The sequence below is a fragment of the Lampris incognitus genome, chromosome 8 (genome assembly GCF_029633865.1).
Source record: "Lampris incognitus isolate fLamInc1 chromosome 8, fLamInc1.hap2, whole genome shotgun sequence".
Taxonomy (NCBI): Eukaryota; Metazoa; Chordata; class Actinopteri; order Lampriformes; family Lampridae; genus Lampris; species Lampris incognitus.
In genome coordinates this window covers 9896240-9923594 of record NC_079218.1, presented here as the reverse complement: position 1 = coordinate 9923594, position 27355 = coordinate 9896240, and the positions used below count along the sequence as shown (strand labels likewise).

General features: G+C 42.2%; 1 protein-coding gene across 1 annotated transcript in view; it reads left to right on the top strand.

Annotated features, from left to right (window-relative positions):
- The window catches only part of ncor1 (nuclear receptor corepressor 1), a 128721-nt gene that overhangs the window by 48974 nt on the left and 52392 nt on the right, over positions 1-27355 (top strand). The window contains exons 10-15 of the mRNA XM_056284759.1: positions 4279-4451; positions 9044-9134; positions 9659-9837; positions 11561-11615; positions 12117-12218; positions 25453-25583. Coding sequence (XP_056140734.1) covers positions 4279-4451; positions 9044-9134; positions 9659-9837; positions 11561-11615; positions 12117-12218; positions 25453-25583 — 731 coding nt within the window. The remainder of the gene's footprint in view (positions 1-4278; positions 4452-9043; positions 9135-9658; positions 9838-11560; positions 11616-12116; positions 12219-25452; positions 25584-27355) is intronic.

Genomic DNA, 27355 nt, shown 5'->3' with positions numbered 1-27355 from the left:
TCTCTTTAGGGTAATTGATTCTGTTATTAGTGGTCCCTCCTGGTCCTCCATGGTTTATGGATGTGGTGAGAGAGGACATGCAGGTGGCTGGTGTGACAGAGGAAGATGCAGAGGAGAGGAAGTGATGGAAAAGGATGATCCGCTGTGGCGACCCCTAACGAGAACAGCTGAAAGTAGTAGTAATAGCAGTCCCTCCACTTCTTTTTCTGAACCTGATGTTGAGCTGTCCGAAAAAATTCTCGCTCATTTTGTAGATAAGGTGGAGAATATTAGGTCCCAGATCCAGCCTGACCCTTGCATTCTTTCTATTCCCCATGTTAATCCTGCCTCTTTTACTCAGTTTCAACCCATTACGATTTCAGTGTTAGAGAGTACAGTCTCCCATATGAACTCTTCCCCCTGCATCTTAGACATCATCCCCACTAAGCTGCTCAAGGAGGTATTTTCCACTTTTAGCCCTGTTATTCTGCAAGTTTTTAATAATTCTCTGGCTTCTGGTTCTTTTCCAGACAGTTTTAAGCATGCCATTTTTCACCCATTGCTAAAGAATTCTAATTTGGAGCCCCTGTCCTTAAGTAACTACAGACCAATCTCCAAATTGTCTTCTTTTATCTAAGGTTCTGGAGAAAGTAGTGTCATCTCAATTTATATCTTTTATGACTACCAATGGGCCCCCCCCCTTTTTTTTTTCTCCCCAATTGTCAATTGTACCCATCTAATTACCCCACTCTTCCAAGCCATCCTGGTCGCTGTTCCACCCCCTCTGCTGAGCTGGAGAGGGCTGCAGACTACCACATGACTCCTCCGATACATGTGGAGACGCCAGCCACTTCTTTTTGCCTGACAGTGAGGAGTTTCTCCAGGGGGACGTAGCGCATCGGAGGATCACGCTATTCCCCCCAGTTCCCCCTCCCCCCTGAAAAGGCGCCCCAACTGACCAGAGAGAGCGCTAGTGCAACGGCCAGGACACATACCCACATCCGGCTTCCCGCCCGCAGACACGGCCAATTGTGTGCATAGGGATGCCTGACCAAGGTAACACAGGGATTCAAACTGGCAATTCCCATGTTGGTAGGGAAAGGAATCTACCGCTACACTACCTGGACGCCCCACTAATAGGGTTTTTAACAGTTTCCAGTCTGGTTTTAGAGCAAGTCATAGTACCGAGACAGCTCTAGTGAAGGTTACTTATGACCTACTGCTGACTGCAGACAGAGGTCCCTACTCAATTTTAGTTCTTTTAGACTTAAGTGCTGCTTTTGACACAGTCGAACACTGTATCCTCTTACATCGTTTGGAGACTTGGGTAGACATCCAGGGCTCAGCTCTTAGTTTATTACGCCCACACCTCCTCAACAGAACTTTTTCTGTTCTGGGCAACTCTACTTCCTGGATGGCTCAGTTGAGTTGTGGTGTCCCTCAAGGCTCAGTTCTTGGCCCCTATCTGTTTTCTATAAACATGCTGCCTCTTGGCCAGGTTATTCAAAATCATGACGTGTTTTACCATTTTTATGCTGATGACACTCGGTTATACATACCACTAAAACCCACAGATCCTAGTAGCCTAGCAAATCTCACAATTTGCCTCTCTGATATCAAATCCTGGATGTCCCAACATTTTCTTAAATTTAATGATGATAAGTCTGTCATTCTGTTCGGTCCCCTAAATTCCGTCAGCCCTTTTGGTACTAATCCTGGTGGTTTGTCATATAGTATTAAGCAGGCTGATAGGAATCTAGACGTAATATTCGATGCTAACCTCTGTTTTGATAATCAAGTCAAAAATTATGTTCAGTTATGTTTCTTCCAGCTCAAGATAATCTCTAAAATTAGGTCATTTTTATCAATTGCTGATCTACAAAAAGTTGTACATGCTTTTATCTATTCTTCGCTTGATTATTGTAACACACTTTAGTCAGGTATAGCCAGGGCTCCTTCCACCATCTCCAGTTGATACAAAATGCCACTGACTCATTACTGGGACAGAGGCATGATCACATCACCCCTATGCTTGTCTTTCTACACTGGCTCCCTGTTAGATTTCGAGTTGATTTTAGAATTTAAATTTAGGCCTTAAATGGTCTTGCTCCTAAATAAATCTGATTTCTTGACCTGCTATGTGCCCTCTAGGCCAGTGGTGGCTAACCATGTGCCATGGAGAGCCATGTGTATGCAGGTTTTCATTCCAACCCAACTCCACACCAGGTGATTTCTCTGATACATTCTTCCTCTTTGGTTGAAGGGTTGCTAACCATTGAAATCACCTGGTGTGGAGTCCGCCTGGAATGAAAACCTGCATACACATGGCTCTTCATGGCACATGGTTAGCCACCCCTGCTCTAGACCATTAAGATTTGCAGATGGAGCCCTGCTGGTTAATCTCAGGTCATTGTTTGTCACAAAGGGTGATCGGGCTTTTGCTGTTACTAGAACTCTCTGCCTATTGAACTCAGACACACTAAGTCTAGCTTTTTTTGAAAATATCTTCTTAAAACTTTTGTCTTTGTAAAAGCTTTTGGAAATGTTTGATATTTGTTTTTATTTATGCTGCTTTTGTTTTTAGTTCTATTCCTATTTATCTGAGGTTCATCACATTGAACTGTTTGGTAATTAAAAGTATGTCAAACAAAAAGACGTTTTCAAATAGTATTCCCTTTAATATTTCAGACATCATTTGTGAGAAATTTTTGGTCATAGATTTTATTTTATCATTAACGATAAGTGGTAATATTGAATTCTTGCCTAGCCCCAAGTGAGGCTCCGCCCAGAAAGAAAAAACACAAGCATGGTAAAAATAAAAGTACAAAAAATTAAGTATTATAAAGTTTCAGAATATTCAAACAAGCATGAAAAGCTAATAAAAAAAAGATAAGCAATGCACATGGATAGCAGCTATAAATATAACCAAAGGTAGTGGGCTCCTGCAAGCTATCAAGGGCCTTATCTTGTATATACCCCAAGTTCTGCCTTTTCTAAGGAGCTTTACCCCACCGTACATAGCTGCTACCCCTCACATACAGTAAAACATAGTAAATATCTCTCATCCCCCAATACCTGCTATGCCAGGTTAACTTTGTCTTGTTTGTATGTTTTACCTATTTCTAATGCAACACAAAAATAAAAATCCACAACATTGCAACAATAGGCCATTAAATATCTTCTCTCCATCATGTGACTGCTCAACCCTCCACCTAAGGGTTGCTCTGTAAAATGTTGTCACGTTATTTGTAAACGCCACCATTATGTTCATCTTTGAAAATATCAGCAACTTGAAGGTGAAATCAAATGTATAATATAACATTGGGAGAAATGCATGCAATCATATTTTCATTCTGTCCTACCTTGTGTTGTTTGTTTGTTTGTTTGTTTGAAATAGTGATGTGTCCTTGTCCCTGCAGCTAGTTAACTGGATTAGCTTTGTAGGTTCATTGTTATTATAACTGAGCTTTCATCATGCTCCAGTGACTTAGTTTGTTAACCTCTAAACATTGCATCTTTAGAAACTTTAGTTTAAAAGTAACAATCAACATAAACATTCCCATTGCTAAATTGTATATCTATTTAAAATATGTGACATTTTGTTCTGACAACTAGGTTCCATATGTTGTTATTTTATATTGCATGAAATATGGTAAACACTTTGTGAAATCTCGTTCTGTGTGCTGATTTCTGACATTTTTTACTATGTAATATAACAGGAAATATCAAATCAGCCTTAATTGTTGGAAACTCTGTCACCACCCAACGAGAGCCACTTCCTCTGTAAACATAAGTATGCCAGATGTTTGACAATGCTTTTACAGTGTTAAATACCCTTGCATAGGCTTACCAAATTTAAAATACTCACACATGATAAAACAACCTTTGTTCATCCCTTAAGATAAACTGTGCAACAGCAAGCAGAGCCAAAGCAACACAATAATAACACTGACTTAAGCACTGCAAGAGATGGTACAATTTAGTTAACAGAGCTTCTTTATAAACTGTACATAACATAGCATGGGTTAAGAAACTGAATGAACAGACTGGGCACTGGTATCCAACACTTTCAATTAAACTGTAATTTAAACTGTTACAGTGCAGGACTGTAGCTACATCTGTTATTTGAATCACTGATGTTGCTTACTTGTAGCAAAAAGTGTACTTCTGCATACACAAAAAACATGCAGAACTTTATCTAGGGTTTATTGACCTCATTGACCCTCACATTAACAACTTGCCATAGCTAAAAAATGCTTTCCCTGAAATAATTTTGATATTTGCATGCTGTATGAACAGGAGCAGAAAATCTGCCAGCGCTATGACCAACTGATGGAGGCTTGGGAGAAGAAGGTGGAGCGAATGGAGAACAACCCCAGACGCAAAGCCAAGGAGAGTCGAACCCGGGAGTACTACGAGAGGCAGTTCCCAGAGATTCGCAAGCAGAGAGAGCAGCAAGAGCGCTTTCAGAGGTAATGGCAGATATTCCCTCATGTAGGGACTTCAGGATGACAATTTTTGAGAATGTTGTATAGGTAGTCCCTGGGTTATGAACGAGTTCAATTTTTGAGTCTGTTCTTACGTTGAATTTGTATGTAAGTCGGAACAGTTACGTACAGTTCACATCTAGCATAAATTAGTCAAATCTTTGTCTTAGTATATAGCATATATTTCATCTTAAACATCATAAATATAACAATGCGGTAATAATGATAAATCTCACAGCCAGAGCGTCCACGGGGTAAGGCATTCATTAGGCATCCCTTACCCGAGGGATAGTGGGTGTAGATCGGTGTAGTGTTCGGGGACTTGTCGTTCTCCAGCGATCCCTCTGGCCCATCCAGGCGCCTGCAGCCAAGCAACCGAAAGCATTCTCCCTACATCTCCTTCGCAGCCTGAAGGTAATGCAATCCATGCGAGGCTTCAGCGTGTAAAATAGCGAGAGCAGCCGACACGAGTTTGAAGGAAGCTGGTGTTGCGACTATCTCCTTCCTCTGGAAATGTGAGCCAGGGGAGTTATTCGACAACAGTTCCAGCCATATGCCATTGGGTTAATTGGGTGGGATAAGGAGAAAGACTAGACATAAATTTAATTTAAAAAAAAAATCTAATTACAGTAATTTATAATTGAGCGAGAGAATGTGTGTATAGGTATAAAAAACTTGAAAGAAATATGTTCTGCCCCTGCTAATGTAGTGTCCAGCCTGCTAGCTCAGCAGACTGATAACAGGATCCCAGGAAAGATTCAGGAGTTCCGTTTAAAGCCTTTACACAGGAAGATCTGTAAAACTAAACATACAAATAACATACATGTCAGTTCCATATAAAAACTCAAAACAGAGTAATACATCCACTATTTGTACACATAACCGTGTAAAGATGAAACGAACTGACCACAAATCTATGCGTTTAGCTTCAGCCTAACTTACATTATAACTTCCATTGCTGCATTAGAAGCTAGCTTCGGGCTAACTTACATTGCACTTCCCATTGACATGCTAACAGTTAGCATAAGGCTATGGATTAACTACAGAAAGGACTTTCTGTTATTATTACTGATTTTTATGAACTGTGTCTCTGTAAACAATGAAGAACTGAACATAAAAATACTGACAGGCGAACGTTTTATGGCCAGACAATGAAAGCCAAAGGAGAGGATAACAACATGTCTGTTGTACATATTGTGATGTCTGTACGGACTACGGCAACTGTACAGGTACCATTTGAAAGGCAAATGCACAATTGCAATCAATGTCAAATACCACCACAACACCCTTTCAGCCAGACAACACAAAACATTTCTTACATTTCAAACTCCCCACCTGGCACTGTCCTGGGAGTGCCAGAAACTAGAGCCTGCTCAGGGGTCACCTCCCCGCTTCACCGGGTGAGTGAAAAAATAAGAGCGTTTCAGCTCTCTGCATGCTTTGTTATTTCCACTTTCGTTTCAATCATGATCGTTTTCCTTTTCTTCGGTGCATCACCATCCCATGTATCAGATTTATGTTTAAAGCCATGATTACGAGAGTAAACACATGAAAATTTTAAGAGGAACACAATGTACGCAACAGTGCTTACGCGATGCAACTTAAAATGGAGACGACGGCGTGGTGTTGTTCTCCCTCGGGCCGACAAACCGCCTAAAACGCAAGGTGTTTTGAGCGTCGCGCAAAGTAGTCCGTCTGTTTGGTTAGTACGAACCATTGTGTGTAACTCGATTTTTAAATATAATAGGCTTTACGGAGGTCGATTCCTAAGTACAGGAGTTCGTATGTCAGGCGTTTGTAACCCAGGGACTACCTGTAGTTTCAACAGCGACTTGTCCTTTGTTCAGTAGCAGAACAAATAAATTGAGGTAATGATAATAGACAATATATAGTCATACACACAATTCACAGTCAAAGTACACAGACACAAAACGTCAGTTGAAACTTCAGGAAAAAAAAGAAGCCTCTAGTACATTCTGCCAGTATAAGGAACTATAATCTTAAGTTAACCAGAACTGACATTTATGCCAGAAAACTCCCAAAGTGGGCCTAAACAGAAGCACAGAGTGGAGTCTTTTGGTAGCACAAAAATGCATCAACACATGAAACTACACACTGCATTATGTTAGTGAGACATTCCCATAGAAAGTATTGTAGGGCACTTGAAATAAAATTTCATCCCAACAAAACAGCATATTTTCTCAAAAAATTGGTCCAATTACATAATGATTTGTGCAATGAGATCATCAAATGTGTAGTGGCGCTCACTGAAACCACTGAAATGCTAAATTTGATTTAAAAAGAGGGCGTTTGTGTGTGTGTGTGTGTGTGTGTGTCAGCAACTAATCTCCCATACTACTGGGCCTATCAGCCTAATTTTTTTTGTGCACAGTTATGACTGTGATCAAGAACCTCTCGTGGTTGTGGTGATTGTAAACCTTTGAAAAACGTTTGTTCTCGATACTGCGCCTCCCTCTCTTCATTCGCTCTCTAGCTAGCTCGACCGACACTGCTCTCTGTCGCTGCCAGATATGAGTCAACCCTAAATGTGAGTAGCGCATGGGCACGCATGCACACAGTTGACTTAGATCGGGCAGTGACACTGTCAAAACATGTATTCTGGTCTGAATCTTGATCATATTTCACAAATCAGCAAATCATTCACTGCTGATCTCAGCACAGGAGAGCTGGAGGAACTCTTGTGGATGAACCAAAAATAATAACCTCCGTCTTTATTTTCATAATATAATAAAGCTGGGTAAACCGTTTACGCTTGCACATGCACGACTCACATCTACAGTTGACTCAGATCAGGCAAGGACATGATCAAAAATTATTAAAATAATTTTGATAATGCGAAAGTTATAAAGGAACAACTTATTCCAGGTTGCAGTCAAAACAGGAAGTGTTGGATGTTCTTGTCGTTGCCTGATCTCAGTCAGTCGTAGATGTGAGTCGTGCATGCGCGAACGTAAACAATTTACCCAGCTTTATTATACTATGAAAACACACACAGGGTTAGGGGTTAGACCAAACTGGTTGCATAGCAAATCTTTTCTTCTTGGAAAGTGCAAGTTCATATTGGACTTGGTTGCATTCCTGCGCGGGTCTACCTAGGAGGCTGCGCATCCACAGACTTGACAGGCAAAATATTTTTGTTATGTAGGTAGATTTTTTTAACTTGAGCGCTACATATTAAAAACGTTTATTTTTCTGTATTTTCCAATCAGTTAACTTGGGTGCTGTGCAAAAGTCTTATAATGGCAGGAAAAAAAACTGGTTTTTCTGTCCGTCCGTGCGTCCGTCCGTCCGTCCGTCCGTGTGTGTGTGTGTGTGTGTGTGTGTGTGTGTGAGATTCTGCTGCTAATCTCGCATATTTTTAGCCCTGTCAGCCTAAAAAAATTTTTTTTTGCACAGTTATGACTGTATGATCAAGGACCTGTCATGGTTGTGGTGATTGAAAACCTTTGAAAAACCTGTTTTATACCGCAAATGAGTGCTAACTCCTCAGCTGGTTTTTCGCCTAAGTCCGAGCACAGGAGAAGTGGACATACGCAGGCAGTGCCTCTGTATTTTCCCTTCTCCTGGTAGGTGAAAAAAAGGGATGGTTTGTCGCCAAGTCCGAGCACCGGAGAAGGAGCGATACGCCTGGCGGAGATCTGTAGTCTACTGAGTGCACTCTTCTAGTTCTAATGTTGTTTTTGCCAAGACTCAATGGTATGAAGCCGTCAGCAGTTCTGGTACATTGGTACAAAAACTGGTATAAAAGAGACGGTAATGTTGACCAAAACTATAAGCTCTCAATCCTGAATCTCTCCCACATCTGGTGAGGAAGTTCATTCAGCCAGTCTCAACATAGTCTCTTGCTTGCATTTTTTTTTTTCAAATGGAGGACACTAGGTGGTGTGTTGTGGTATGTGTTAGTCTTAAGAGATTTGTTGACTGCATGCTCCTAAAACGGGGTCAGAGACGATATCCAGCATCTGGTTGCTCCTGGCACAGACATTATGTGATTTTGCTGAACTCTCAGAACAAGGCTTTACATGTCAGCACTGTTAATTGAAACTACTGGACCATAATACAAGAAGCAAGAAATTACCAATTAAAAAAGGGCTCCTATTTATTACTGATGTAGGCAATTGGTGGATGATAGGTATATCTTATAAACTCAATGAAATGAGTAAAAAATCTTGTCTGCTTTTTTTTTTCAGCTATGAAAATTAAGAAAGGCTCAGATTGGTTATTTTTACTAATTTTTTAGGTTTAACTTTGGGTTTCTTTTGAAAAAGAACAAATGAGAGGTCCCAGTAGTTCCCTGTGGGGAAACTGACATGTACTATACTTTTTGTTCTTGGTTACTTTAGGAACTCGCTTGGTTTTCTTTACCAGAAACATGTTTCTTTACACCTAAATGTTTGTAAATGTTTGTTCAATTTCAAATAAATTCCCACATTCACAGTAGTCTTCAGTTTTTAAACGGGACACTGATTCGTTGCAAGTTTGAATACAACATTTTGAAACATATAACAGACATTTCTGCAGGCATATTGATCAATCCTATATATTTCTTTGTTTAGGGTCGGACAAAGAGGAACAGGCCTCTCTGCAACTATAGCAAGAAGTGAACATGAGATCTCTGAAATCATTGATGGCCTTTCTGAACAGGAGGTGAGTACAATCTGTAGTTTCTCAGAAAGAATTATATCAGTGGAGTTGTGAAAACTACAACTTGGTACCCAAGAACTTAAGAGGAAGCAGTCAGAGTTTGCATTGATTTCACAAAGATGAGAGCCTTTTGCTATTTCAGACAAATCCCCTTTAAATAGATAATATGAAGAAGTCACCCAGGTTGATTGCACTATGGAGACATCCTTCACCCAGAAGGCCTGAGTTCATTTGGCCATGTCAATAAGTGTCCATACTCCCAACATTGTCTGTGAGCAAGACATGGAATCCCTATTAGCTCTGTAATGTAGCTGACCCTGCACTTGTAACTCCATGTGTGGTGAGGCAAGCAGTTGGAGGGTGACTCCTCCAAACATCAGTAGACTGTCAGCAGCAAACGAGCTGACTTTAAAAGGCATAACACAACACGGTACCCTAAGTTCCCTGAAGAGCAGGAATTTCAGAATCCTCTCTGGCTAATTAGGTCTAAACTAACCAGGGATATTCTCCATGCATGTGTCCCCCAGAACAACGAGAAGCAGATGAGACAGCTGTCAGTCATCCCCCCCATGATGTACGACTCCGAGCAGCGGCGAGTGAAGTTCATTAACATGAATGGCTTGATGGATGACCCGATGAAGGTGTACAAAGCCCGGCAGTTCATGAATGTTTGGACTGAGCATGAGAAGGAGATCTTTAAGGAGAAGTGAGTAGTTGTTATGTTGAGCCTGAGAGAGACTGGATGTTTGTTAGTCAGTTTTTGCAAGTCACAGGTTCAGAAATTTGCAGCGCTGTCATATTCAGAGGAGTGCATTTCATATTGCACTGAAGGTCAGAGTCCAAGTCTCAGTTTAACATTAAGTGCTAATGTATGTGAGAGAAGGCTAATACTTAGTTTATATTACTGGTTTTGTCCAAAGGACATTTTTATACTATCCTGAATTCACTAACTTTTAGTTCTGAATTTAATTTTGCATTTGGGTAGTGTAAAGTGTCCTTGGGTTCCTTGAAAGGCGCTATACAAAACTAAGTTGTTGTTGTTGTTGTGTGTTTATGTACACCAATATGCCAAAACATTAAAACCACTGACAGGTAAATGAATAACATTGATTATCTCATTACAAAAGCATCTGGGCAGCAAGTGAACAGTCAGTTCTTGAAGTTGATGTTTTTTGAAGCAGGAAAAAAGGGCAAGCGTAAGAATCTGAGCGACTTTGACAACGACCAAATTGTGATGGCTAGGCAACTGGGTCAGAGCATCTCTAAAATGGCAGGTCTTGTGGGGTGTTCCCAGTATGCAGTGGTCAGTACCTACCAAAAGTGGTCCAAGGAAGTACAACCGCTGAACTGGTGACAGGGTCGTGGGTGCCCAAGGCTCATTGATGCATGTGGGGAGCGAAGGCTAGCCCGTCTGGTCTGATCTCACAGAAGAGCTCCTGTAACTCAAATTGCTGAAAAAGTTGATGCTGGCTATGATAGACTGGTGTCAAAACACATAGTGCATCATACCTTGCTGGGGGCTGCGTAGCCACAGACTGGTCAGAGTGCCTATGATGACCCCTGTCCACTGTCGAAAGTGCCTACACTGGGCATGTGAGCATCAGAACTGGACCATGGACCAATAGAAGAAGGTGGCCTGGTCTGAAGAATCACATTTTTTTTTACATCATGTGGACAGCCGGGTGCATGTGCATTGTTTACCTAGGGAAGAGATGACACCTAGATGCACTATGGGAAGAAGGCAAGCCGGCAGAGGCAGTGTGATGCTCTGGGCAATGTTCTGCTGGAAAAGCCTAGGTCCTGACATTCATGTGGATGTTACTTTGAAACGTACCACCTACCTAAACATTGTTGCAGACCAGGTACACTCCTTCATGGGAACAGTATTCCCTGATGGCAGTGGCCTCTTTCAGCAGGATAATGTGCCCTGTCACACTGCAAAAATTGTTCAGGAATGTTTTGAAGAACATGACAAAAGAGTTCAAGGTGTTGCCTTGGCCTCCGAATTCCCAGATCTCAATCCAATAAAGCATCTGTGGGATGTGCTGGAAAAACAAGTCCGATCAATGGAGGCCTCACCTCACAACTTACAGGATTTAAAGATCTGCTGCTAACGTCTTGGTGCCAGATACAAGAGGACACCTTCAGAGGTCTTATGGAGTCCATGCCTCGCCGGGTCAGAACTGTTTTGGTGTCACAAGGGGGGCTGATCGGTGTATATATACACACATGCATACACACACATATTTTATATAAAATATATTTTTTTACATGTATGTGTGTGTGTGTGTGTGTGTGTGTGTATGTACATATATATATATATATATATATATATATATATATATATATATTTTTTTTTTTTTTTTTTAATGGTGTTTTGCACCACTGATAATATTCTTTGGTTTCTTCCTGAAATCTCTCATATTCAGGTTTGTCCAACACCCAAAGAACTTTGGCCTTATTGCTTCCTATCTAGAGAGAAAGGTGAGCTGCTGCTGTTATTAAAAATTTATTTGACCACTCAAGAATTATGTTTTTTCAGCATCCCTGTTTTGTAGAATTTAAGAGGAATACTGTCATTTCAAGAATTCATCTATGTTTTATTAATTTATTTTGAAAAGCCCAATAACTACTTATTGATACAAGCAGAATTCTTCTTTTCCGAAACCATATCTGCCCCCACAGAAAATGAACTTGAGAATCTTGTTAAAGTCGAGAGGATTTATTTTTTTTTTTTTTGGTAATAAGTAATTAATTTTAGGTTAGAGTGGCTAATGCGACATCATCTCGTTTCTGGCTTTGTGGAACAGTTCTTCATCAGTATAAATCTAGACCGGACCATCCTTGTTTACAGGAATGATATGTTAACACTTAAGTGTAATCAATTTTGATAAAGAATTAACCCAAAGCTCATGAATTGTATTAGATCACCCTCGTTTAATTCTCATATGCTCATATTTCCATGCCATCTCGGCTTGTTTTCAGTGTGTGGCAGACTGTGTACTGTACTATTACTTGACTAAGAAGAACCAGAACTACAAGACCTTGGTGAGGCGCAATTATGGAAGACGGAGAGGAAGGAACCAGGTAACTTGATGATCTTTTATTGAATGATTTGGGATCGCTGCTCACGGTCTTATTTAGAGGAATCCACTGATCACACACGAATTAAGTGCATTTGGTTCTCCAATTTCGTGAAACATGTCCTGAAGGAGACGTTGTTGTATTATTGTTGTGTAATCAACCAAAGTCTTGAGGTATGAGTAGGGATGGGTATTTTTAAGATGTTTTTTCTTTTTGGATTTTTTTCCCCACTTGTATCCGTCCAATTACCCCACTCTTGCGAGCCGTCACGGTCTCTGCTCCACCACGTCTGCCGATCCAGGGAGGGCCGCAGACTACCACATGTCTCCTCCGATACATGTAGAGTCGCCAGATGCTTCTTTTCACCTGACAGTGAGGAGTTTCACCAGGGAGTTGTAGCATGTGGGAGGATAACGCTACCCCCCCCCAGTGCCCCCCCCCAAACAGGCGCCCCGACCAACCAGAGGAGGCGCTAGTGCAGCAACCAGGATACATACCCACATCCGGCTTCCCACCTGCAGACACGGCCAATTGTGTCTGTAGGGGCGCCGGAGCACACCGAAGGTAACACGAGGATTTGAACCAGCGATCCCTGTGTTGGTAGGCAACAGAATAGACCACCACGCTACCCGGACGCTATCGTTAAGATTTTAATGGTACTACTACTCTTATTGATACTGCTTATCGATCCGGTACTTTAACGGTGCTCTTATCAGTTCTTTTTGGGTTTTTTTGAAAAGAACAGAATTAACATTGATATATTTTTTCATGTCTGAACAGAGCATTAATTTTTAATCATTAACCCATGTTTGTATAATTTTATGAATTCTTTGTGGGCTCTAGGCTGCTAGCATACATAACATATCTGAGGTGGATGGCCAACGAGAGATGAACTACGAGCTAGGCAGTTGAAAACTCTGCTTTTCTCCGCCTGTATTTGTTTATCTTTCACTAGATGTTTCGAAAGATTGCTTGTGTTTCCGCCCTTACATGCAAAAGACTTGTGGCAACAAGCATTGTCAGCATCGACTCAAGTGAAGTGTAACCAGACTTTTGACTGTTTAGTTCTCTCTGCCATTGTCACCAAGAGCAGGCTCTGTGTGTGTGTGTGTGTGTGTGTGTGTGTGTGTGTGTGTGGGGCTGTCAACAACAACGTGTCAACGTGTGTGACTCGTTACAGAGTTTCAGCGTAGTTTTTTATTACATGCCTATTTTGGTACAAACATTTACCCGTCATGTGGTGGATAGCCTTCCAAGATCTACTCGCCAAACGGAAAATCTACCCACATTTGGTGCTTGGCAAGTGTTAATTTCAGACCTTGTATACGCCCATTGTCTGCACTGAAATTGTATTCACAAGCCATTTGGTGCGATTATCCATACAAGACAAACATTTCAGTGATGTAATGTTACTTACAGCTTGCGCTTTTGACTCCTCAACACGGCCCTTGACAGATGGAGCAGCCCCTTCTTAACACCAGCCTAGCCGAAAATCCAGCTTCATACTGGGCTCTGCTGAGGAAAGAGTCCTCTGTGAAGTGGCATGAACAAATAGACATGTTGGCACATGGCTGTACTAGGCCTAGGAAAATAAAACTATCCAATGTTGTCTGGTACTTTCTTCTTTAGGAAGGGCAAGCAAATTGAAAATCCAGCGTTGAACTGTGCCCAATGTGTGCTGGATTCCAGATTTTTGTTTATTGATTTAAAAAAAAATATTAATGAATATTAGGGCAAAGGCAGTAAATTCCAAGCAAAGCCAAAGGTTTAAGCTCTCAAATGGTTTTTATTACATGTTTTTATCTGCTACCGAGGCTGAGAAATAAAGGTTTTAGTGAATTTTGACAATTCTGTCAAGTTTTTCTGAGAACCCTCAGGCTTTAGGAGTTTGTTTTCAAGTAATGCCTTAGGTCTTACAGTACTTTTTTTTTAGAGGACACCTTTGGTCATAATGGATTAAAAAAGAAATGGAGAGACCTAAGATGGGTCCTTCAACCAGTGTTGTTGTTGCGTAGTTTCCAACTCCACTGTGGCAACCCATGTGTTTGGAACACCACAAATCACAACAATCAGCTGACCCAAGCAGAGTCGAGAGCATAGTAGCCCACAACGGAGTTCATCTGTGTTCATGGTAAATTGATAATTGTCGCGTGAAATACATTACTTAATAATAATAAATATCACCCATCACTTGTCCTCATAGCCTAAGTAAGCCTGACAACATTCATGTCAGCCACGCCCGGTTTTGCTGCAGTAACGTGAAAGCCGGTACCCTCGGGCAGTCATCAAAACTATGTTTAACGTTACGATAGTTGAGTGGTGTAGTTAAGCTGTTGACAAAATTTATTGTAGGTTTATTTATGAAACAGTATGGCAGTTATAGCGAGTAAAAAAATAACAGTCCTATCATTTCTCCCTCATCACTTCTAAAAATTCTCTGGAAACATCGCATACAGCAGCTTATACTGCTGTCCATTGCTAAATTAGGTTAGCCACAAAGCTAGCTAATGCCATGTTTGATCATTGCAAGACTGCTAATGTTAATGAGTGGTTAAACTATAGCGTTTAAATTATTCTGCCTAAATGAAGCAATGGTAAATATATCTGCAACTCGAGTTGGTGCATTGGAAATTATTAAACCAGAGGGGACATGTAAATAAACGTGAGCTGAAAAAGTATCCAACGTGGCTAGGCCAAACAAAGTTATCTAGCTACACATAACAAATAGTCAGCAACTGACTGATACTGAACAGTACTGATGTTTGTTAAGCTATTTATTTTATCTATTTTTATTTAAATGGTCAGCAATTGACTGATACTGAACATACAGAAGTGATGTTTAGCTATTTATTATTTAAGTCATCAAGATGGCACCACGGATGCTAGCCTCAGTTCTGCACTCTCTTGTATTTTTTCTGTTTTTGTTTATTTGTTTAGTTTCCAGCGCCCACTCACTAATCACATACAGCAGCGAAGAACTTTTAAGCCTCCAACTGTCCATTGGACAAACTGGACAGACTTTTTACCAACTTTAACTGAATGTTTTAACGAAAGTCTTGCTGAGCTTTAGGCTGGGGCAGCTCTTTGCAGACTCCGACAAAGACGTCAAAGGGGTAAGTGAGCCGGAGCGCTTGCTAAACTGCGACAGCGGGGCTTTAGTACTGCACTACCGGCAATTCACCTGGCAACTGTCCACTCTCTGGCCAACAAGATGGACATAAACACAAAAAACTCGGACTTATCCAGATCTGCTGCCCTACACTTCATCTGCCACAGTTCCAACTCCTCCGAGTGGACCGTGAAATAGAACTATCGGGGTGAAAAAACTGGGTGGTGGCATATGCATGCTTCTACATAAATGAAGGTTGGTGTGTGGATGTCACACTGTTGAATAAATCAATCATTTCATTGACTATAAACCATTCTATTCACCGCAAGAATTTTCTTCATTTATTCTGCTCGCTGTCTGTATCCCATCCCAGGCCTGTGTAAAGAGGTGTTAAAACACCTGGCTGATCAGATTACAAACATGGAGCATAAATATCCAGACTCCCCTCTCATTATCCTTAGGGATTTATTTTAACAGAGCAAACCTCAGCCACGAACTGCCAAAATAGAGACAGCATGTTAAATGTCCCACCAGGGACAAAAACACTCTTGGTCATTGCTACTCAATATTAAAGGACGCCTATCGCTCTGTCCCCCGTGCAGCCCTGGGACTCTGATCATTGTCTGATTCATCTTATCCCAACCTACAAGCAGAAACTAAAATCGGCAAAGCCTTTGGTCAAAACTGAGGAAATGGACCATTGAGTCAAAACTGGAGCTCCGGGCCTGCCTTGACTGCACTGATTGGAGTGTTTTTGAGGCTGCGTCTACAGACCTGGATGAACTTACTGACACTGTGACATCTTACATCAGCTTTTGTGAGGACGTGTGTGCCCACCAAAACTTTCTGTACCTTCAATGACAATAAGCCCTGGATCACAGCAAAACTCAGGCAGCTTCGTCACGCCAAAGAGGAAGCCTACAGGGGTGGAGATAGAATCTGGTACAACCAAGCCAGAAATACACTCAAAAAGGAGATCAGAGTGGCAAAAGGGTACTACTCTGAAAAGTTGAAAAGCAAGTTTTCTGCCAACGACCCAGCCTCAGTCTGAAGTGGTTTGGAAGACAATACCAACTACAGGAGACTATCCCCTCACACTGCAGGGAATCATCAACTGGCCTATGATCTAAATGGCTTTTACTGCAGGTTTGATAATTGAACTTTCACACCCCTCACCCTCTCCAGCCACCACACACAACTAACTGCAACCCCTGCCAGCCACTCTCCCCTCCCCACCCGCACTGAGGATCTGTGTTGAGGATGTGCACCAGCTCTTCCAGAGACAGAAGACCAGGAAGGCACCGGGCCTGGATGGCATAGTACCCTCCTGTCTGAAAGTCTGTGCTAACCAGGTGGCCCCCATTTTCATGCTTATCTTCAACAGATCACTGGAGCTATGTGAAGTCTCCTCCTACTTCAAGAGCTCCACTATCATCCCGGTCCCCAAGAAACCCTGTATCGCAAGATTAAATGAGTACAGGCCCATTGCCCTAACGTCTGTGGTCATGAAATCCTTTGAGAGACTGGTGCTGGCCCACCGGAAGGAAATCACAGGCCCCTTGCTTAACCCCCTGCAGTTTGGCCAACAAGCAAACAGGTCAGTGGAGGATGCAGTCAATATGGGATTGTACTACGTCATCCAACAGCACAGGACAGGAAGATCTAACGACGGGTGTTGGTAAACATCTGATCACAAAGAGCCACGCATATCAATAGTTCTGACAACGACTCCTAGAGGATAAATACTGAGTCTCATCACCAGCCAGTCAGACTAGCTTGGTCTAGTCAGAAAGGCACGAACTGAGGAAGCCTCTTGGATGAGAGGCAAAACGTCTTCACGGATATATACCAAGTCCGGTTGCACTTGATTCAACTCCTTTGGATAACCATGACCTGGATGAATGAGAACATTCACAGACAGGACAGGAAGAGATGGAAATGGATGATCCGCTGTGGTGACCCCTAACAGGAGCAGCTGAAAGTAGTAGTAGTAGTAGTAGTAGTAGACTACATCTTCCAACACCTCGACTCCCCAGGGGGACACACAAGGGTCCTGTTTGTGGACTTTAGCTCAGCGTTCAACACCATCGTCCCAGATATCCTCCACTTCAAACTCAACCAGCTCACTGTACCAGCCCCCATCTACCGGTGGATTAAAAACTTCCTGACAGACAGGAGGCAGCTGGTGAGGCTGGGGAAAATCACATCCAGCACCTGGACAACCAGCACTGGTGCCCCCCAGGGATGTCTGCTCTCCCCTCTACTGTTCTTCCTCTACACAAATGACTGTACCTCAGCAGAGCCGTCTGTTAAACTCCTAAAGTTTATGGACGACACAACCATCATTGGCCTTCTCCGGGATGGTGACGATTGTGCATAGTATAGATGGGAGGTTGAACAGCTGGCCCTCTGGTGTGGCCATAACAACCTGGAGCTGAACACGCTCAGAACAGTGGAGATGATAGTGGACTTCAGAAGGAGCCCCCCAACACTGCCCCCCCCCCACCATACTCAACAGCACAGTGTCTGCGGTGAAAACCTACAGATTTCTGGGTTCCACAATCTCCCAGGACCTAAGGTGGGCATCCAACCTAGACACAGTCATCAAAAAGGCCCAGCAAAAGATGTACTTTCTTCACCAGCTCAGGAAGTTCAACCTGCCTCAGGAACTGCTGATTCAGTTCTACACTGCAATAATCCAGTCGATTCTCTGTACATCCATCACTGTCTGGTTTGGATCGGCCACCAAACAAGACAGGGACAGACTACAACGGACAGTTAAGTCTGCAGAGAAAATCATTGGTGCCAACCTGCCCTTCTTCAGGACTTATACATCTCCAGACTCAGGGAACAGGAAGGCAACATCACTGCAGACACATCACACCCTAGTCACAACCTGTTCCAACACTTCCCCTCTGGTAGGTGCTACAGAGCACAGTACACCAAAACAACCAGATATAAAAACAGTTTCTTTCCGCAGGCTGTCATTCAAATGAACGCTTAATATTGTCAAATAAATCCAGCCATTTTTTTATATTCGGTACTGTATGTTGTACGTATACTGGTATGCTCTGTCATGTCCATCTACCTCAGGTATGTAGTATGTAAGTAACCTGCTAACATTTCAGCATCTCTGATATATTCTCTGAAACATCGCACTTTATTGCCTCTTATTTTGTCTGTATAAGTCAATCCTTGTGTATATATCTGACGATTGTTGTGTTGTTATTCTATGTTAAGTACAAAGAGAGAGCCACAAAACCGCAGTCAAATTCCGTGTAATGGTCAATAAACTTGATTCTGATTCTGAAATTTTTATTTTTATTCTTTATTTACATGGTCAGCTATTGACTGATACTGACCATACAGCACTGATGTTTTTTAACTCTTTATTTTCTCAGTGTTAATTTCTAGAATTGGTTTACAATGTACAATATTCTTTAATATGGTTATTTTTTAAGAACGGGTAGATGAAGCTCGCTAGCCTTGTCAGATAGTTCATCTAGGTCTAGGAGAAGGAAAACTCTGATTTAGAACCTCCGCTGCCTTGCGAGTATACTTGTCTATGGGAAAGGCTTCTGGAAGAAACCCTGAGGAAAAATCTGCATCCGTCTCCATTGCCAGTTATCTCGCTTAGTTTTGCCACTGATAGTAGGTGGTCTCGGATGAGAGAGTGGGGTTGATGATGCGCAACTCTTCCTCACTTTAATCATCGGCCAAGTCATCAGTCATCCATCACAGGATGACTAGATGGTCCTCGTCGCTGCGACAGATGAATAAGTAAGTTTATTTTTTAAGAAAGCAGCCTTCTTAGTACCTTTGCACAGTCATATCGGTGCAAAATCGGTGCACAATCCACATAGAAAACGTCTATTCCAGCTCTAAAAATTCACTATATTGGCCGCTGTATCAGTAAGTGGTGAAATTTCCCCTCTAAAATCTGGATCGGTATTGGTCTCAAAAATCTAGAAATTAGGTAATTTTGCCGTATTTTTGTCTATTCACACAGCCCCTGGATCATCTTTCTCCATCAGTAGAAAGGGGTTTGTCCGAAGGTTGATGTTTTGCTGTGGTGATTAAGCCGTCTGCTGTTTGGTCCTTGTGAGATCAGAGAGCACGTAGTTGTTGTCTAAGGGCGTGTGTCCATATAGCGTTTTTCTCTGGCAGAAAAGCGCTAGCAGGGCACTGGGGAGCACTGGGATAAAGCACTGGTATATCCTTATAGTGTTTTTCTCTGGCAGAAAAGCGCTGGCAGGGCTCGTGCGGTGACAGAGAGAAAAAAAGCTGCGCGTGGGTTTTGTCTCTGTGACAACATATCACCACTGTAACCGCCATTATATGATAGACTAGCATCGCCCCTTTGCTTTTTATTATCTATTTGTTATTCCTACCATCTATTTTTTGACAGTTTTTTCACCCTGAGCACCAACCGGAGGATGCTTGCCCTCATACTTGGTATGGACGAGCTTTGTACCGTATCAAATAGTGCCACTCCATCTACTAAATGGTAGACCACTCAAATTAAACCTCTCAGCTTTACAACTGAGCTAAGTGTAAGCCAAATGCTCACAATATTGAGGGAAATGTTCACTTCATTGTTGGAGTTGCATGTTGTCACTGCTCAATCTGACAGCAAGTAGGATGGCGGTGCATGTCATGATCTGTTGGAGATGATATGGTGAATATCATCGCCTTCATTTTCTTGGTTACCAGGCTGACGAGTCCCGCCCCATCTAATATATGACTGGTTGCCTGAAAAGGAGTGACAGTGATGACACCAGCGCCTTTCTGAAAAGTTAAGATATTTTCAACTAGGAAGAGCTCGGAACGGCCGCACAAAAAAGTCAGTGCACTTTGAAAAAAAGACTCTGGGTGTAGCTTGACCTTACTAGGCGGCTGCAGGCGGCTGCATATGCTCTCTCCTCATTGGGAACAATTGAAAAAAGATGCTGGCGCTCAGAAAAAAAACGCTATATGGACTCAAGCCCCCAAAATGGCATGACCATGAACGCTTACTGCCTTCAGATCCCGACCGATAATGGCTTGAATGGCTTCAGTGCTTGGTCCAAACCTTGATGCTGCCATTTAGAACGGAGTGAAATTGTTCTTGTTGTTGGGAGAAAAATGGCCCATCAGGATGTGGTCGTGTCCCTAACAAGCCGTCGGTGAGAGTACTGACTGCAGCTCCCCCATACTCTGAAGTGAGAGGGAGAACGACAGCATGGGCAAGAGGAATGGAATGTATCGAGAGTGAGTGAAATGGAGACGGGAGAAAAAACTCGGTGAGACAGAGTCAGCATTGGCAGCTTATTTGCTGAGTGTTTCTTAAGTTTTTCTCTCCGTTTCCTTTTTTTTTAATGTAATTCCTCCAGTGGAGACACCCCTCTCACTAACAGCTGAGTGGTATAGCCCGGCAGTCAGACAGGCCCAAAAAAACTCACTGTGCTGCTGTGAGTGCCAATCAAAGAGGAGTGCCGGGCATGGATTACCTTGAGTGACCCTGCATGGATTAGTGCGTGTGTGCATGTGAGATGGACAATTCTTTGGGTGGCTTAAGCAGCCTGATGACACGCTTTCCTGGAATATGTGCGGCAGTGCCGCTGCCATGCAGCCCTTCTAAGGGGCTCTGCTATGGTGCTTTCCTGCCTCTCTCCTGCTACTGTTACTGCCGCTATGGAAGAACTGGAGGCTAAACTCACATTTGCAGTACCAATAAGCTGTGGCTCACAGCGGGGTAAAGGTTTTCTCATGAACAACAAATGAGTTTGCAGGTAAGTAGGTAACTCTTAAAAGTATGGCCTCTCCTTGTGGTTTAGCTTGTTATGAGACTCTGTTTTTCTTCATGCTGTCTTGCTGCTGCTTTTAACTTCCTTCTGTTGGCGTTGTCTTAAGTATTTTAGTTGCCCCACTTGGGTAACGTTAACACTGGCTCAGAAGTTTTACACTAAGTGTAGAATGTATCAGTAGCTGGTGGGCTGGGGCAATGCTCTTTTGGAAGAGATCTTGAACAAATCTGTTTTCAAATACTCATCTTGGTAACCTGCATTGCTAACTAAATAACCCAATACTGATTCCAGCTGTAGTTCAGCATTGCACTTTGGCTTATTAGTCTAACATTAATTGGCTAATTAATCTGATATTAACCCCTGAATGCACCTATGACCTCCTGCTTCGTTCTGTATTTGCAGTAAATATCATGATTTAGTTGTTGGACTTTTGGGAAAAAGTGATGACATTGCTCCATATAGACAATATATAATCAATACGTTGCAATTAATCTTAATGGGTTTGTGCTGTGGGGGCCTACATCGAGCTCCCTCACTTGACTGGCCTCACTGGTGTGTGGTGTTCCCTCACGCTACAGTGAATTCCTGACAATAGACAACTATACTCACGAATATAAAATCCACATCCTATCAGCAGGAAGATGCACCTATAAAACAGCTTTATTTTGCAAAAACTCAAATGTTGAAAAAAAATTTGCTTCCCACATTGCATTGCTATATGGGCCCTTGATTGTTTCACTTTTGTACATATTTTTTAACTCTGTCGGTAAGAGTCATATCAGACTTGTTACTTCTTAATGCAGTTGACATAATGTATCGTGGTTATTGGCAGTTACTTGTTACTATGTCACATTATACACTGAATACCTCAGATTAAAGGTTTTCAATAGAAGGAACAGTGTTTGATCAATACCCTACTTTCCATTTAAAATCAGTTGTGGACATTGTAGTTTATCTCCATATTAAGATTGAGAGCGCTGAAAGATTGTGTTATGATCCATTGGCTGAAGTTTAGATCTTCTGTGTTTTGGGGAAATGGTGCATTTGTAATGCTGCCAGATGGGAAGTTGTGGGCTATTTTTTGTTTTATTGGGTTTTTTTTTTTTTTTTTGGTTTTTTTTTTTTACAAAATGTCAGCAGTAAGTTTGAAGACAGAACACAGCATATCATCTTCCGATTGCTTTTTTCCTTTGCCTTGGAAGGCCATCAAACCCCTTGATGCAGCCTACCTGTGAAGAAAAGTGTTGACATGATTTTTTTCTACATTTATTTGTACTGTAACTCGTTGGGTAGTGATCACAAGTTAGGTTGTATCGTAAGCTTGCAGGGTGGATGTGAGTAGGGCACGCGCCCTCCCGTACCGCCCTTGAGAAAGTCACTAAGCGCCTTCCAGCTCTAAGGAGGTTCTGTGGCTAACCATGTGCTCTGACCTCGGTGTTGGAGGGTGCAAGCGGAAAAGGGGAATTCGCTTAAGTGGGATCAATAAAACATCACTCTGTTGGTATCAGTGGATCAGCTGTGACTGTAAGGTTTTATGATATCAGTCGTTGGCTTGCTTTTGTTAGAAATCCACACGGTAACCACTTCTCCATGTCTTTATGCCAGAAAGCTAAGCTGTAAAGCAGATTCCATGAGGTGGTGATACTGATGTCAAGCGACGCTTTCTTTTTTAGTGACCAGCTGAGCAGTGGCTTGTGACATATGTGAGGAGGAAGTAAATGGGCCAACCCTCCTGATCAAACCACAGTGATGGTGGAGAACATAATTTTGGTATTACCCGCTGTGCCGTGTTTTTGGTTTTTTTTTATTTTATTTTTTTATTTTGAACCATATATCCTGAGTTGGCAGCTGTACTCTTTGGAGCTTGGTTCACAGGCGTTGTAAAGGAATGTGAATAATGTGGCCAGTGAACCTTGTGTCATGTGCGCTGAGAATACTCCGCAGGCTACTGTTACTCAGTATGTAACATTTTCTGCCTCTACATTGTGGTTTACCACATTTCACTGCGATCCTGTTATTCACTTATATCCCTGGTTTTTTCTAACATTTTCACATTGGAAATTGATATTAAAGTTCCTTCATCGTGGTCAGCCTTGAGTAAAAATTGTTGTTGAGCAAATTGTATATTTACGAATATTTTATAACGCTTTCACAGTTCCACTGTAATATTATTATATGCTTGAATTTTCAAGCAGTATTTTCCTCGGTAATTGTGTTATTGGATAATGCAAGTTTAATCAAGATGACCTTAGGTTCGACGTGTGACACGGTAATGGTTGATCCTTGTGTGTAGGCTTGTTCATTTCCCCTTTTTTTTTCAGTGAAGCTGCTTGAAACGAGAGAGCGAGAGATTCCTCTGGTGTCCCGAGCTCTGTGGTAGGAAAGAGAAGATTGACTTGTGGCTCTCGTCGTTTCCTAAATCAAACAGGTCTTGTGAATCAGCAAAAGAGGGGGGAAATTAAAACTCTCAAAATATTCACGCCAGGTCAGGAAAGTGCTTCATCTCAAAACATTGCAGAACCACAGAACCACAGGGCCCCATTGACTTGTGGAGAACATCTGTGGAGGCTGTGCGAGCAGTATAGGGAGCAGAGGGAGGAATGCCGTGGCTCTCGAGCAGCCTCCAAAGCAAACAAGGGTGATCCCTGACCCAACCAGAACGGCACCTCGCTGAAGGACATGTATGGTGAGAATAACTCTGTTGTAGAGCGAACTGCTCCTCTCTGCCAAGTGGTCTCTCTGGATTCTGCTGTGCCAAGGCAGCCACTGTGGAAGCTATAACAAGACAGAAAGGCTCAAATATGAATCCAAATGTAAAAAAAAAACAAGGTGTAAAGCAAAGCTAGCTTTGCCAAGTTACCCAATTCTTAAATAATATAACGCTTCTAGCTCGCAGTGATTTGAGGATAAACTTGTTATTTTTGGAGCCTACTAAGAAGAGGAGGTATATGAGGGAAAGTGGACTTCATGTTGCATACAGGTTTCTCTCAAACAGATTTGATTTTTGCGATCACCGTTCCACATATAGCTCCGCTTTCAAATGTCAAATCGGTCAGATGATTGGCTGACTCTGGCTAGAGCTGGCCACAACAGGCACTAATTCTGCAAGTCAGGCCACAGAGACTTAAATTCAACAAAGACTAAACAGACTTTCCAGCTCAAACCACTGCAGATAGTTGATTTGCGACCGATTCTTGATGATTGTCTGGCAATCCTGCACCAGACTGCAATGTGTGCTGAGACAGCCAGACCCCAAATGTGCAGAGACACATTGTGTTGGAATACTATTACAACTGCAGACAACCTCTAACAACCCACACACACACACACACACACTTTCTTTTTAATGTCTCACTGTCTCCCTTGTCTTTGCCTCAGTTCCTCTCTTCTGCCTTTATCATTGACTGAAGCACATTCTTTGGCCCCATCTGGTACCAGCATGGGATGTTTGGCTTGGCATAGCCAGCCTTGTTCCAGCACCACGCTTTCATGGAACAGGCAGGGGGAGGGATTCTGTGGTCTGCCGCGCCAGCAGTGATGATAAAGAATGTTGCTCTGACCTCAATCACTCTATCAGACCTGTTTTTAAGATCTTCTTTAGATTTTTTTTCAACTTGTGAATGCAGTGACTTTTAAATCTAGCTCTAACCTTTTATTATTCATTAACTAGTATTTGCTGACCTACTTGCGCTTAACACTGCAGTCAAGCATCATAATGTCACAGTTGATTTCATTGACTATTCTCTCAGAAGGTAGTATAGAGGAGAACATGGCATAGCACCCATATACGCTTTGGATGTCTTCATCATGGTCCCCTGTTCTTGTGTATCATGTTTCTTTGGATGGCCTCTCTCCATGTGACGCTCATCAAAGGAAGCTATCGCAGCAGCCTTGTCTGCCCAGGATGCATGACAAGCCTTTTCATCTCCTCTCCAGCATTTTATCTTGTATCTATCTGGTTTGGGAAGAAATGGTGGTGCCCAGAGGCAGGGGCAAATGACGTAAAAGCATCATGTTAGGTCATTACAGCTCTCTTAAACTTGATTGGGTCTACCTGCTCCCTCAGTGAATAATTAGGCAGACCACTCTACTGCTTTGAGCCTCTAGTGGCTTCTGTGGACTCTAATGGTCAGTTACTGCACATTAAGAATGACTTGTTTTATGTGAACCGGACTTGAAAGGAAGTGGCTGAACTGTTTGTGTTTGGTTACAGCTTTGCTGAATCTGAAGTCAAACATGTGATCACTGACTGAGGACCGGGCAGGATTCTGTTTGGTGGCTGCGATTGACGAGTGTTAAAGCATAACCAAATAACCACGTTCCCTGTGTGTTTTGTTTCCAGCAGATAACACGCCCCTCACAAGAAGACAAGTCAGACGACAAAAACGAGGAGGAGAAATCGGAGAAGTCTGAGAAAAAGGAGGAAGAGGAGAAGAAGGACGAGGAGGAGAAAGATGAGAAGGACGAATCCAGGTGAATCTCGACTGGCTGCGTGCCCTGGTCCACCTCTGGTGGACAGTTATATCCATCTGCTTTTGTCTGTTTGGGGTTGGCTTCTAAAATATAAACGTGCCCATAGTAAATTAAAGCCCTGACTTGAGGCGACTGGAATCCTTGACTCTGATTGTAGGGATGAGCATCTCTTTTTTTAATGTGGTGATAAAATGGTGCGGGAGGGAGAATCCCAGCCCCTGCTGGCCATGACTTCTTGCTAGAGCTTTGCGTCTTTGAATGTTCCTTTTGTTTTATAAGCCACCCTTTTAAGCAAAATTCCATCCCTAAAAATGTACCCATGATGTTCCTTTGGTTGTACAGCAAAATCAGAATTCTTTTCTTAAAGAGATTTTACAAGTCTCATTAAGAATTAGAAACATGAAACCAAGGCTAGTTTGCGGTGTTAGCAAGCAATGCTGAGTCTGTTTTCCTTCGACAGTAAGTAGGAGACTATTATCCCCTTTCCACCAACGTGAACCTAGTTCTAGCTCTGGGCTAGTGCTAGTGCCGGTTCGCATTTGGTTCAACTTGCGAACCTTCTAAGAACCGGTTTGCTTTTCCACAGGCGCCAGAGCTGGGTAGAGAGCCACATCATTACATCTGTGTATATGTTTGTACACCTCTCCACTCTCCCAGCAAGATGCAGCTAGAAATCAACTGTAGATTTCGAATTTTTTTCAATTTTTGTATGCTATTTCATCATTAAATTCAGGCCTGAGAGTTTTAGAAGCGAGAGATCAACTTTTCCGAAACTTTTCAGTTTTCCGAAAATTGATGGCCAATCCAAAATTTGCACCAATGTTTTCGGAGTTGAGAAGCTCCACAAACTGGCAACCAGCCAGCCAGTCACGCTCACAGACACCACTGTGAGCTGGCTGTAGCTCTCTCAAGAGACCGGTCTCATAGACAAGAGGCTTATATTTTTCTGTTGACAGATGGTTTGTTTGAATATCATAACACAAATGTCCATTATAAAATTAACAGAATTTGTGATTATTTGCCTTGTTCTCCTGCGGGGTGATTGGTCTGAAATTTACAAGGTTTCCTTGATTAATTTATTTCTTAGCGCAAACTCTTTGGTGTTCTTTGTCAGTGTGTTTTTAGGCATAGAATTTCAGATAATTATACTAAAATGAGGTTTTTAAGTGAGGAAGAATGAATGTGGGGTGTCAAATTCACGCTGTCAAAGTCAATCAAATAAAGTATGTGCTGATAAAACCATTTCATTCCCATCAAACTTTGATTTAAAGTGTCATTACTTGGTGTTAAGGGGTGCATGCATTATTTGGCAGAACTAATTATTGCTCTTGTTTGTCATAATAATCCCACCCCCAGCCCCTGACATAAGTGGTTCTTTCTTCTAGCTCAGCTAAGAGTTGGTACCGCTCTGGAACCAGTTTTCCTGGCCGAGATCCAGTTCTTTGGCTGTCGAAACACAAAGAACTGGTTCGAGATTAGGTACCGGCTCTGAACCAGCCCTCGAACCGTCTTGGTGGAAAAAGGGTATATGGGGACAATGTGATGAATCTTAAGTCTGCTTCACATTTACTGTCGATGGGACAGGCCCAGCAAGTATAACATGACGAAGTCATAGACTTGTGGGATTATAGCTTGTCTTGGCTTTCAGAGAGATCTACCTATAAACACAACTATTAATTTTAGTTGGCCTTTGTCACCAGAGGGTTAAAAACCTGTGAAATCAGGTTCAGACAGGATTTGCTTCTATTTTTAACAGACCAAATGAAAATTAG